Source organism: Pseudonaja textilis, chromosome 17 (assembly GCF_049901715.1).
Source record: "Pseudonaja textilis isolate UNSWEBS1 chromosome 17, rPseTex1.2, whole genome shotgun sequence".
Lineage (NCBI taxonomy): Eukaryota > Metazoa > Chordata > Lepidosauria > Squamata > Elapidae > Pseudonaja > Pseudonaja textilis.
This window is the reverse complement of record NC_142006.1, coordinates 4,923,886-4,937,486: the sequence shown is the minus strand read 5'-3', so window position 1 is coordinate 4,937,486 and position 13,601 is coordinate 4,923,886. Positions and strand designations below refer to the sequence as shown.

The following is a 13,601-nucleotide window of genomic DNA, read 5'->3' as shown; positions in this document are numbered from 1 at the left end:
AGAGTCTCAACATTATTTTTATAGTGTGGTGACCAAAACTGGAAGAGGAGGTGCAAAACTGGGTGCAGTATTCTAGTTATGGCTTTACTAAGGCATTATAGAGTGGTATTAGTACCTCATGCGATCTTAATTCAGTCCCTCTGTTAATGCAATTTAGGATTGCATTGGGTTTTTTGACTGCTGCTGTGCACTGTTGGCTCATATTTAATTGGTTGTCCACTAAGACTCCAAGATCCCTTATCATTTGTGCTATTTCTTTCTCCATTGGGGTGGGGCTACGGCCACCTCACCTAATGTTCTGCAAGATTCATAGAGGACAGGACAGATATATATATATATATATGTGTGTGTGTGTGTGTGTGTGTGTGTGTGTGTGTGTATGTATGTATGTATGTATGTATGTATGATGTATGTATGTAATGTATGTATATGTATATGTATATGTATGTATGTATGTATGTATGATGTATGTATGTAATGTATGTATGTATATATATATATGGGGAGGGGTGTCTTTTAGGAAAGGATAAAAGAAGAACAAACTTTTGCTGCTGTTTTCAGATCCAGGGCATTGGATTTATCCTGTATCGTCATCCCAGGCTCATCTCAAAGGTGCTTTTCCACCCCCAACCAAAAAAGGCAAGTTGACTTTCTTGGTTTTTTCTTTTCTTTTCTTTTTTTCTGAAAAAGTTTTTGTGGATGAGAAGCAAAACCTTTTGAAGGGGGGGAAAAAAAGAAAAGGAAAACCACCGAGAAAGTCCAACTGTCTTTTGGGAAAAGCTTTTGAGAATCTCCACAGAGAGACATTCATGCCAGGATCCAACCATGTTTTATGGAGCACCTTGTGTTCCTCCAAAAAAAGTCCCATGGGGGCAATGGGTACATTCTTTTCTTTCCTGACTGTGAGAACAATGGACCAGTGGAACAAGTTACCTTCGGAAATGCCGGGTCACTGGAGGCTTTCAAGAAGAGATTGGACAAACATTCGGTCTGGAATGATGTAAGGTCTCCTGCTTGAGCAGGGGGTTGGACTAGAAGACCTCCAGGGTCCCTTCCAACTCGGCTATTCCATTAACTGTGGTGGACGCCGCTGCAGCCTTCAGGTTTTTAAAATTGAAGGAGCTGCTATTCCTTTCCTCTTTGTTTCCCTCTATATTAACAAATGCAGGACCTCCAGCGTCCCGGGCTGCACATTGCCTGGCTCCCTCGCTTCACTTCAGCTGTGATGGGGAGGGAAGGGAGCACTGATTCAGGAAACCCGTGAACTATTTGAGAAAGGTCAGCTGGCAGCCGCCCGCCCTCCCTCCCTCCTTCTCGGTTCGAATCGGATGGTGCTGGAGCCCCCTCTGATGGCCAAGTGGCAGATTTTCCCCAGGAACAAAGTGGAGACCCTTCCAGTTTTCCTGGACGAGAAGATTCGGGAGTGCGGTTGGCAAAGGCACGGACAAGGTGCCTCTTCTTCGCTAAGCACTCCCTGAGCAGAGGTGGGTATTCAGCAGGTTCTGACCAGTTCTGGAGAACCGGTAGCAGAAAATGTGAGTAGTTCGGAGAACCGGCAAATGCCACCTCTGCCTGGAGATTTTACACTGTCCTTCCCCTGCCACGCCCACTTTGCTTCCTTCCTCCCTTTCCTTCTTTCCTCTCCTTCCTTATCCCCTTTCCTTCCTTCTTTTCTTCGCCTTCTTCCCATTCCACTTCTTCCTTGCTTCCTCGAACCGGTACTAAAAAAATAAATAAAATTGAATTCCACCCCTGTCCCTGAAGCAGCTTCAGGTCCCAAGGCATCTCAAGAAAATCAGCCTCGTGGAAAGTGCTTGGAGAACATGGGGCATCAGGAGCAAACAGCTGGGAGGACCAACTAACTAACTAAGCCAACAATGAAACCAGCAATATTTTCTCTCTTGCCCTTTCCGTGAAAATTTGACTTGCAAACACAATCTCCCTTCCCTTCTCTCCGATCATTTTTTCCTTCTTACCTATCTTTTTCTTCTTGCCTTTCTTCTCCTTCCTTCCTCCCTCCCTTTCCTCCTTTCCTCTCCTTCCATATCCCCTTTCCTCTCCTCCCTTTTCTTCTCCTTCCTTCCTTTTCTTCTCCTTCCATCATTTCCTCTCCTCCCTCTTTTGCTCTATGAAAATTTGATTTGCAAACTTAATCTTCCCTCCCTTTTTCGCTATCTTTTATTTCTAAGCCTTTCTTCTCCTTCTTTCCTCTCCTTCCTTATCCCCTTTCCTTCCTTCTTTTCTTTGCCTTATTCCCATTCCACTTCTTCCTTGCTTCCTCCTTTCCTCCCCTCTTTCCTTTCCTTCCTTCCTTCCTTCCTTCCTCCCCCACTCCCATCTGTTGGCAGTAAACATCACTATTTAAATATTTCTTGTGTGAGGCCTTTCCTTTTGCTGTCTCGAGTCTCTCCACGTTTAATATCATTTTATTTAGGACAAATTTCCCGCTGGCTGAAGGAAAGAGCTACGGGGCAGCATGGCAGCGAAGAAAGGCGTCTCCCCAAATCAGTTATCCCTGTACAGTACGTATCTCCCCTTAGCCACCTTTCCTCTTGCGCCTTCTAAGTTTCGTTTTATATATATATTTTTTTAAAAAACTGCAAATGCAACCTTTTCCCTCACAAGAAAGCTATTTTAGCACTTTAAACAGTTGGACTTCCCTTTCCTGGACTCCTTAATCTCACCTCATTTTGGGGCCACCCAAAGAAATTGGCTGGGTCAACTTCGACCCTGCTTCGATTAAAAGTGGATTTTAAAAGTGGCTGTTGGTCCTTGGTTTTCTTTTACCCCGGGCCAATTTTGCTAACTGTCAGTTGCCTGGCTCTCGTTTAGAGGAGACAAGCACTCATGCAAATGAAGACAAACGAGGAAAGAAAAAGCAAAGTTAGTTTAGCCAGCCATGATCCAAAAAAGTTTCCCTCGCTCTATGATACTCCCTTGCACTCTTTCCAAAGGCCTGCTGCTGTCTCAGACGCAGCCGTTAGTCATTCCGAATTCATTTGGAGGGATTTCGGTGAGACTCAAAAAGGGAAGCACCAGTTCAAATCAGGAAAAAGAAATGACATGGAGACCAACAGCAGCAGAAAAAGCTGGTTTGTTTTCCTAGCTGAAGACAATTCCTAGGACAGCGAGAGCAATCAACCCATGGAACAGAAATTGTCTTCAGAGGTTAGGACTGCGGAAAAAAACAATGGCTACCAACCTGCCTTCCATGGAGGACCTGTATCCTGCACGAGACAAAAAGAGGGCTGTGAAAATATCTACAGACCCCTCACATCCCGGACATAAACTGTTTCAACTTTTACCCTCAAAATGACGCTATAGAGCCCTGCACACCAGAACAACTCGACACAAGGGGAGTTTTTTCCCGAACGCCATTGCTCCGCTAAACAAATAATCCCCTCAACACAGCCCAACTATTTACTAAGTCTGCATTACTATTACTATTAATCTTCTCATCGTTCTTATCACCCATCCCCTCCCACTTGTGACTGTATGACTGAAGCCTTGCTGCTTATATCCTTACGATTTATACTGACTGCTAGTATGATTTGATTGCTTATTGTACCCTATGACTATCATTAAGTGTTGTGCTTTATGATTCTTGACGAATGTATTTTTTCTTTTATGTCCACTGAGAGCATTTGCACCAAGACACCAAGTGTGTGTCCAATCACACTTGACCAATAAATAATTTTATTCTATTCTAAGTTGTGGGAGCTTCATCCCTTGAAGCTTTCAAGGAGAGACTGGACTGCCATCTGTTACAAATGGTGTAGGGTCTCCTACTTGGGTGGAGGGTTGGACTAGATAACCTACAAGGTACCTTCCAACTCTGTCCATCTGTTAGGTATCTGTTAAGACAGGGACTCTGTAAAGGTGTTTTTTTTTTTCAAAAGGCAACTGGGCTCGGGATTTTTTTTCCCTTGAAAACATTTTGCTTCTTGTCCAAGAAGCTTCTTCAATTCTGACTGAATGGGTGAGGATGGAAAGTGGAAAAGGGATTTTCTTGAGGAAAAGGAAGAGATGGATGGCCATAAATATTAATGGGAGGAAAAGAGTTACAACTTTGTTTTTTGTTCAATCCTAAGTGCAAGGTAGCTTTTCTTTCCATATTATATTTAGGCAGCAACAGAACAGATGGCTTCTAGACTCCTGAAAGATTTGTGGTCTTCAATAAATCTCATTTTCTGAAATTATTACGCCCTGAATCAAAGGCTACTGTCTTGCTATTGACTTGTGAATTAATGAAGAAGCATGCATGTTGCTCTGTCACTTTTAAAAAAAATGTTTTTAATGTTTTGTAAACTCGATCTAAGCATCCTTTTATAATATAGTCGATATCTATGTAATTTATGTGTCTGTTTTATTTATTTTTCCGAGCAGGAGACCATAAGTTTATTAAACTCTTTTTGTGTGTGTGAGTGATTTGGACAATGGTAGAGAGTTAGGGGAAGGAAAGGAAGGAACGAAGGAAGGAAGGAAGGAAGAAAGAAAGAAAGGAAAAAGAAGGAAGAAATAAAGGAAGGAAGGAAGAAATAAAGGAAGGAAGGAAGGAAGAAAGGAAGGAAGGAAGAAAAAGGAAGGAAGGAAGGAGGGAGGGAAGGAAGGAACGAAGAGTGAGCTAGTCTCACCCCAAACATAAAGTCAGAAATACTCCTTCCAAATGAATTGACCAATTCTAAAATGAGGTGGAAAACAGAAGCTTATTTTCAGAGACAGCAAACTCTTTGGGATCTGGAGGCCAGTTGCATAATGTGTTTTGAGCATCAAAAGTGATCAGTCTCATGTCGCCGGGCTTCGTTTATTTAACCCCTCCCGAGACTGCAACAGAAAGTTTCCAAAACTTTCCAGTGGAATCTGGAAGCATCTGGCCAAAATATCTGAGCAGGAGCAGTAAAGAAGGAAGGAAGCATGTCTGGGCTTGTTCACCCAGAAGCTTTCTGGTGTGGAGAGCTTAGTTTCCAGAGAATGGGAAGCGTGCCTGGATTGGAGTTTGTCAACTGCTTGGAAAAATATCTTGGAAGCACTACTTATATCGAGTACTGGAGCTAGGAGGAGGAGGAGGGGTGGGATCATTGAGAAGGAGAAGGAGAACAAGGAGGAGACTGATGAGAAGCGGAGAAAGAGAAAAAGGAGTTGGAGGAGGAGGAAAGAGAGGAAGAAGAGATAGAGGAGAATGAGGAGGAGGAGGAGATCGTTGAGAAGGAGGAGACAGATAAGGAGCAGAAGGAGAAAGAGAAGTGGCTACATGGAAAATGGAGATGGAGGAGGAGGAGGAGAGAGAAGAGGAGGAGGTAGATGAGAAGGAGGAGGAGGAGGAGTGTCAGGCTACAGAACTTTTCCCATTCACTCAACTAGAATGAACTTCTGAAAACATATCAAAAAAGAATCCTTTACTGAGATGAGACAATTCCTGTAGGAGTTCAAAGCAGCGCCTGAGGTCTGTCAGGCACACAGGGATAGATAAGGGAGTTTAGAACCCCCTCCCCTTATCTCGATGTGTATTTAGTGAAACAAAAGCCAGTATGTTAATTCCTCCCCACCCCTCTTGTTAGAACAAACTATTCAAGAGATTCCCAAAGCACAATCTCACTGTGGAATTTTTATGACCTTCTCATCTCCTGGTTGTGCCTCTCAGAGGTGATAGTTCTGGCCATCTGGCTTTTCTCCCTCCATCGTATCATGTGTGGGTTATACAAATTCCATATAAGATTAAATATATTCAGGTTACATTAAGAAAGGATTTCTTTATCAGCCTTCCCCCCGCCTTTTCTTCTTCCACCGAAGAAATGACAGATACACGGATCTGACAAGGAGAATGAGAAGGAGGAGGAGACAGATGAGAAGCAGAAGGAAAAAGAGAAAAAAGAGTTGGAGAATGAGGAAAAGGAGGAGGAAAGAGAGGAAGAAGAGATAGATGAGAATGAGGAGGAGGAGGAGAAAGAGATAAAGGAGGAGGAGAAAGAGGAGGAGACAGATGAGAAGCAGAAGGAGAAAGAGAAAAAAGAGTTGGAGAACGAGGAAAAGGAGGAGGAAAGAGAGGAAGAAGAGATAGATGAGAATGAGGAGGAGGAGGAGAAAGAGATAAAGGAGGAGGAGAAAGAGGAGGAGATTGATGAGAAGAAGAAGGAGAAAGAGAAAAAAGAGTTGGAGAACGAGGAAAAGGAGGAGGAAAGAGAGGAAGAAGAGATAGATGAGAATGAGGAGGAGGAGGAGGAGAAAGAGATAAAGGAGGAGGAGAAAGGGGAGGAGACTGATGAGAAGAAGAAAAAGAAGGAGAAAAAAGAGGAGACAGATGAGAAGCAGAGAAGGAAGAGAAAAAGGAGGAAGAGGAAAGGGTGGAGGAAGCGATGAGGAGAAGAGGATGATGCTGGTAGTTTAGGATCAAATCGAGTTTTATCAAAGGGCCTCCTTCTCCTCCTCTTCCTCCCCCTTCCTCCTCCTCTACACATTGATATGCCAGGTGACTCAATAGAAGTATTGTGCTAGAATATAATTCAACCCTAATAAAATTGTCACACTCCAGAGAAGCCCCCACCTCACCGAATAAAAAAAGAAAGGGAACTCCGGGATCGTCCCAAGGCCATTCTTTTGCCTCCCGTCATCAGGACCAAGAAAATATAGCCAAGGCCCTCACTGGTAGGAACTCTACAACAGCTGGAGTCTATAAGGATGCAGGGGGAAATAAACAGCTGCCAGAATTAGATATCACCGTGTGTGTGTGTGTGTGTGTGTGTGTGTGTGTGTGTGTGTGTTCCTTAAATCTTCTTTTAAAACAATGTAAATTGAGGACCCTTGGTGTGTCTACTTGATGGGGAATTGCCTGCTCCGTGTCAAAAGGAGCTCCTTCTCCTCTCTCCAAATCCTCGTTTTCAGGGATGACCACCCAGTTCTCTCAGTTGCCCATTACTTGCCTCCTTGCTAAGCCGAAACCTCCAAACATTCATTTTTCCTCAATAGGAAACTGTTCCTCGACACCTAAATATTTTGCTTCTCCTTTACAGGAACCCCTTGGGGGAAATCTGGCTGGTTTATTTTATTTTCATTTTTTTGGAGTGGAAGAAGAGAAAAACATGTCCTTAAAAGGAACACAACTCTCCCTTCCTCCCTCTGAAAATGATTGATGATGCCACCTTGTGAGATGGAAGGAGGTGGAGGGCTGACAAAAGTTACAAGACTGTCTAGGGCGTAGACAAGGAACCGAGGCAGAAGACTTGATATTATGGAACACATTGAAAGCAAGCCAGGGACCTTGAAGAGGTGGTAATCAGCTGTGGTACGTCAGAAGAAACCAAGCAACCAACCTACCTACCTATCTACCAACCAACAGACCTTGAAGATGTGGTAATCAGCTGTGGTACGTCAGAAGAAACCAAGCAACCAACCTACCTACCTATCTACCAACCAACAGACCTTGAAGTTGTAGCAATCAATTGTGGCATGCCAGAAGAAACCAATCTACCTACCAACCAACCAACCTACCACCAACCAATCTACCTACCAATCTATCAATCGGCCTATTATGGGAAGCCATCCCCTCCTCCAGAAGAATGAAATATTTTAAGGAAGATGTAAAAAAGGTAGGATAAAATATTTCCACTAAAAGAGAAATGAAAAAAAAAATCCTGAGACAGAAACTCAGACCTCCAAGGTCTCTTCCAACACTATTACTTTATCTTCTACTAGTGGATACACCTACACTGGAGGTTTTGAGGGGTCCTTGGTGCTCTCTGAGCTTGCTTGTTTTCTTGCAGACGTTTCATTACCCAACTAGGTAACACCATCAGTGCTAGCATGGGTTGGGGTAATGAAATGTCTGCAAGAAAACGAGCAAGCTCAAAGAACATCAAAGAACCCTCGTGTCAACCCTGCTCTTCAAATATTCTCTTCTCTTACAACTGGAGGTTTATAGGAAGCGATAGAACAACCACTTGTCTGAAATGGTCTTAAGGGTTCCCTGCTGAATCAACGGGTTGGACTAGAAGACCGTCCAAGCCCCTTCCAGCTCTGTTATTCTGTTACGACCAATTGATAGTGACAAAACTTTTTCGTCCCAGAGGCGTAAAGCGTAGTAAACAGAGCATCTTAACTCGAGTTCATTTTCCGCCAAATTTGAGTTGAGTTTCATTCATGTGAAGCAAAGCTAGTCAAACCACCACCCTATCATTTCTTGGCCATCTTTCTCTGAGGGGGGAAAAATTGAGAAAAGCAATGAAACACTTTAAATGGATGGTTCCAGCTTTTCTTTGGCAGCTCCGAAGGCTTCTTTCTGGGATGAAGGCACCAAGGTATATAGAGCAGAGCAGAGTGGCTGATTTTAGGAACCGCCTTGAAGTTTTGGGGGACACCTGGATAGAGAGGTGAATTGGAGGACAAAGGAATCTCATGGAAAAAAAAGCCGTTTTAATGGTGGTTATTGAGTTCACTGCAACAAGGACACCACACTAATGGTGGGATTCAAATAATTGAACAACCAGTTCTCTGCCCTAATGCTTTCTTCCAACAACCAATTCAGCAAACTGCTCAGAAAGTTAACAACCAGTTCACCCCAACTGGCGTGAACTGGCTTGAATCCAACCACTGCACCACACTAAAAAAAAGATATTGTGAGTCTAGAAAGAGTGCAGAGAAGAGCAACCAGGATGATGAGGGGACTGGAGGCTAAAACATACGATGAACGGTTGCAGGAACTGGGCCTGGCTAGTCTAGGGAAGAGAAGGACCAGGGGAGACATGTTAGCAATCTTCCAATATTTGAAGGGTTGCCCAAGAGAGGAGGGGGTCAGGCTGTTTTCCAAAGCACCTGAAGGCCAGACAAGGAATAATGATCAAGGAGAAATTCAACCTGGAAATAAGGAGAAGATTTCTGACAGCAAGGACGGTCAACCAATGGAACAGAAGTTTCCTTTAGAAGTTGTGGGAGCTTCATCCCTGGAAGCTTCCAAGAAGAGATTGGACTGGTGTAGGATTGGGGAGTTGGACTAGATGACCTATACGATCCCTTCCAACTTTGTTATTCTGTTAAGGACAAAAATCCAATTATAACTGTTAGCAAATAGGATAGGTTTCTTCCTTGAGACAGCTGCTTGTTCAAAATCTGGCACTGCACACCAGAACAACTAAACAGCTGCTTGTTCAAAATCTTCCTGATGCTGCACGACTATTTATAGGACCTGACCATATTAATGCCCATCATATCATGTTAGGCTCATCGGAGGTTGCAAAATCAGGTCTCTGGGCAATTCTAACCATCTTCCTTTTCTTGACATGGAAGTGCTTTCTTGCATATTAAACAGGGAAGCGCAAATTATGTCCCCGAAAGCAACTTTTTTCCCATTTGAATAGTGTGAATGAATGTACCTTTTCTTTATGTATACTGAGAGTATTTACACCAAGACAAATTCCTTGTGTTTCCAATCACACTTGGCCAATAAAGTATTCTATTCTGTTCTATGTGGAAAAAACTCCCAATGTTTTCAATCAATCAGAATAGAGCTGGAAGTGACCTTGAAGGTCCTCTAGTCCAACCCCTGCTGAAGCAGGAGATCCTATACCGTATCGATCCTATACGGTATTTTTTCCCTTCTATTTCAGTCATTTGGTGCAATATGGCCGGTGCGATGAAAATAAGACCACTTATTTGAATGGTATGATTGGGTAACAAACAGAAACAAGAAATAAGAAATTTAACTGCAAGAGACTTCAAGAAAGTAAAATGTAAATATGTAAAATATATAAGAATATATTTAAGAACAATAATTATAGTTAAAGCTATTAATCAAGATTAGATAAATGTAAATATAATGTATATTTGTAAATGTAAATATGATGTATATATTTATGATAAGAACCAGTATAGATGTCAGGAATGCTGTTGAAACCATGATGTATTATGTTGTAATAACGGAAACTTAATAAAAACATATCTTTTTTTAAAAAAAGAGCATTTATTCCAGGCACACAGGAAAGCAACCCAGTTTTTGCCCTTTTTCTTCTTGACGTATCCGTTTTCCTAGAAGATGTGGCTTTTTAGATGCCTAGAAGGATGCCTCCTCCTCCTCCACCTGCTACTATAACATTACAAATCCCCCATTTTGTTACGTGCTGTTATTCATCCCTGCGCCTTAAAACGTGGAACATATGTTTTTCTCTGTCCCTCTTCCTCCTCCCGAGCATCCTCACTCTTCCATCAGAGTAGCAGAAGGGTGACAAGAAGAACATTTTCCCAGCCGAATAATATTAGTTCCAGATGCCTCCAAGGCACGTCGGTTTGTTCATCACCCCATTAAACAAAAACAAAACAAAACAAAACCCAACAACTGCGCATCGCAGACTTCCAAAGGCAGAGACCATTCCTGCCATGATCTAATATTCTGGCTTGCACAGGAGGCTCCCACGTGCAACTCGTTCTGCAATTTTGGGGGCGGGGGGACGGATGAGAGGGAATTGCCTGACACACTTCTCTCAGCTGCACACTGTTCTTAGGGGACACTTTACAAAGGAGCAGATCCAGAAGTGGGTATTCAGCAGGTTCTGACCGGTTCTTCAGAACCGGTAGCAAAAAGTTTGAGTAGTTCAGGGAACTGGCAAATGCCACCTCCGACTGGCTCTGCCCCCATCTATTCTCCACCTCTCATTGAGTCCCAGCTGATCGGCTGGGTCTTCTTTAGTTGCCCCGCACAGGAGAACAGAGCTGAAAAGCAGGTTAGTGGGGTGGGGATTTTGCAGTATCCTTCCCCTGTCACGCCCACCAAAGCCATGGGACGTAGGGAGCCTTCACAGGTAAGGCGTTCCATAAACGGATGCCAGCGTCTACTCACCTGTATACAGGTCGGTGTCTGTGTATTCATCCACCTTTTTGTGATGCAAGATGTAATCAGAGACTTTGGTCCCAATGGCGGGTTGGACATCATACCACTCCAAGGAGACCACGGTGCTCGAGGGCTCCACGTTGGGAGAAAGACGCAACCTAGAAAGAATAAGGAATTTTTTAAAAAGGAGGGTCGGATTGAAAATCGACTTTTCCGTGGTGCTGGAAATAGACAGAGATTGGTGGGAAAGTTTGCGGTGAGGCACCACACAGCATCCCTTCATTCTCAGAAAGATTGGTCTGATATTGAACACAAGTTCTCCTTTGTGGCATTGGGGATACAACCAGGGCAGAGAAAGGTTTGATTCGACACATCCCCACAAACAGGCATCTCTACAACCCATCTTGCTATAAGAAATACAGTCGTCTTTGCTTCCCATCCCCTTGTTGGTTTGCTCCTTCTTGGTGCTAGAAGAGAGTGGAGTTTACTCTCTGTTTCTATAGAGCTCCTCCTAGCACTGATGATGCTACCTAGCTTGGTAATAAAATGTCTTCAAGAAAACAACCAAGCTCAGAGAGCACCGAGGACCCCACCGTTCAACTCTGACCTACAATTATTCTTCTCGATTGACATTAAAGACTGAGGCAAAAAAAGAAAAATAGGACAGGGGATATTTTGGCTGGATTAAAAAAAAAAATGCAGGCCCTGTTGGAAAAGAGATACTCACACAGGCTGCGGGAGTGCGCTGCAGCTGGGGAGGCCATTCTCATCAAAGGCGTTAAGGTCACATCGGCACCAATCCTCAATCACATCTCCTTTCCCCGAACACCAATAAGAACTCATGAGGGCACCCTTGAATGCCTAGGGAGGAAAAAAACAGACGAATGGTTTGGAGCAAGGACAAAAACCGGTTAGTTGTACAGGAAGAAAGATGTTGTGGGATGTCTATGGAGATTCTCCGCCATCCAAGGTCAACTGGACTTTCTTCTTTTTCTTTGAAGAGGTTTTGCTTCTCATCCAAGAAGCTTCTTCAGCTCTTAATTGGATGGTGAGGAATGGAAGGATTTATACTCCTTGCAGACAGCTGGTCATTTGCATCCTTTTAGAGAGTCACTGAGGCCACTTGGAGGTTTATCTATGTCCTCAGGGACAGCTGTGGGTGTGGAGCCTTCTTAGCTGCAGGACATCGATAGCAATAGCACTTAGACATATATACTGCTTCACAGTGCTTTACGGCCCTCTCTAGGCAGATGACAGAGTCAGCAAATTGCCCCCAACAATCTGGGTCCTCATTTGACCCACCTCGGAAGGACGGAAGGCTGAGTCAACCTTCAGCCTGGTGAGATTCGAACTGCCAAATTGCAGGCAGCTGGCAATCAGCAGAAGTAGCCTGCGGTACTGCACTCTAAACACTGCGCCACTGCGGCTCATAAGGATGCTTTCTGCCCTTGTGTCCTTCATCCGCAACAGCCTGCGCCTGTCTTCAACGGTGAAGGGACACAGGGTAGAAACCATCATTCAGGGTCACCAGAATAGAGAAAATGAGTGCGGAGCCTTCTTGGAAGTGCTGAAAGGACTGCGTGGCAGACTGGAGATAGATGAGATCATATCCCTCCCTCTCTGTTGATAGAGGGCTGTTCAGTTTTGACATAGATGGCCTCTGTCGTGCTCTTGTTGGAGTCTAATTCCGAGGGGAAGGTCGAGTAGCTGACAGGGAGTGGGAATGTGGCTCCAGTGGCTGTGGAAGAAACAGGGGAAGAGCATAGTCCAGCTGGTCCTTCAGAGGAAGGCCCAGGCCCACCCCATCTGCATCCTAGGGCATGCAGGGAGGAACAGAGAAGGGAGCAACATGGGTTACGGGGGAGAAAAAGGCCCTGATTCCCTTCATTAGCTGCAGCTGGGAAAACAGTGGGGCGTTTTGCACACAGCTCCTTGCTGGAAGCAAAGTGTGCATTGTCTTTGTTGAGGCTTATCTGGGTTTTGGCATCCTCCTAACTGTGCTGCGTTATCTGTTGAAAGTCTGCAATTTATCATCCTGGCCTGCTGTGTTAATTACTTCAGTGTGGTTTGTGTTGGTTTTTTTTTTATTTCTAATTATCTTTACTTTGGGTTCGGACTGCATTTCTGCTCTTCATAGACTGTTTTTGTTAAAGAGTTTGATATCCAACTGAGGATAATTGGACATTGGGGGCCAAGTTGGAGGCATTAAAGGGAATTTATTCTACTTTTGTGACTTCGTTATTTTTGTGTCATGCCCCCGGCATTAGAGCCTCTTTGACCCATCTTTCAAACCAGCGGTCCTCTCTGTCCAAAATGTGGACTTTGTTGTCTTCAAACAAGTAGCCTTTGTCTTTTCAATGCAGATGGACTGCTGAATCCTGATGGGTTGGTTCTCCTATTTTGTGTCATGGGTTTGTGAAGTGTTTTGTTTTCCCAATGTACAGATCTGCACTGTGTTGCAAATAACCACGTTGCTCAGTTTGTCTCTGAGTGCTGTATCTTCTTTGAAAAAGAAAATTCAGAAGGTCCAGTTGCCTCTTTAAAAAACACCTTTGGGACAACCATGATTTGGATGACGGAGAATCTCCGTAGATTGACCAAAAATATAATGGAGACAAGAGTAGAAAAAGAATAAATTAAACTCATGAAGTATCTACTGATGTAGGCACTAGTACTCGGTTTCATCCCAATCACTAGCAAATTTTATTATACATTTTCTTCATTTTGTATTACAGCTTCAATTTTACAACTGTAATACACTGTATCAACATTATACATTACGCATTCT

General features: G+C 43.7%; 1 protein-coding gene across 3 annotated transcripts in view; it reads right to left on the bottom strand.

Moving 5' to 3' along the window:
• ASTN2 (astrotactin 2) overlaps positions 1 to 13,601 on the bottom strand; it is a 279,279-nt gene that overhangs the window by 34,460 nt on the left and 231,218 nt on the right. For all 3 annotated transcript variants that reach the window (XM_087914557.1, XM_087914558.1, XM_087914556.1), the window contains exons 18-19: positions 11,541 to 11,674; positions 10,823 to 10,971 (exon numbers count right to left, since the gene is read on the bottom strand). In XM_087914557.1, coding sequence (XP_087770683.1) covers positions 10,823 to 10,971; positions 11,541 to 11,674 — 283 coding nt within the window. The remainder of the gene's footprint in view (positions 1 to 10,822; positions 10,972 to 11,540; positions 11,675 to 13,601) is intronic.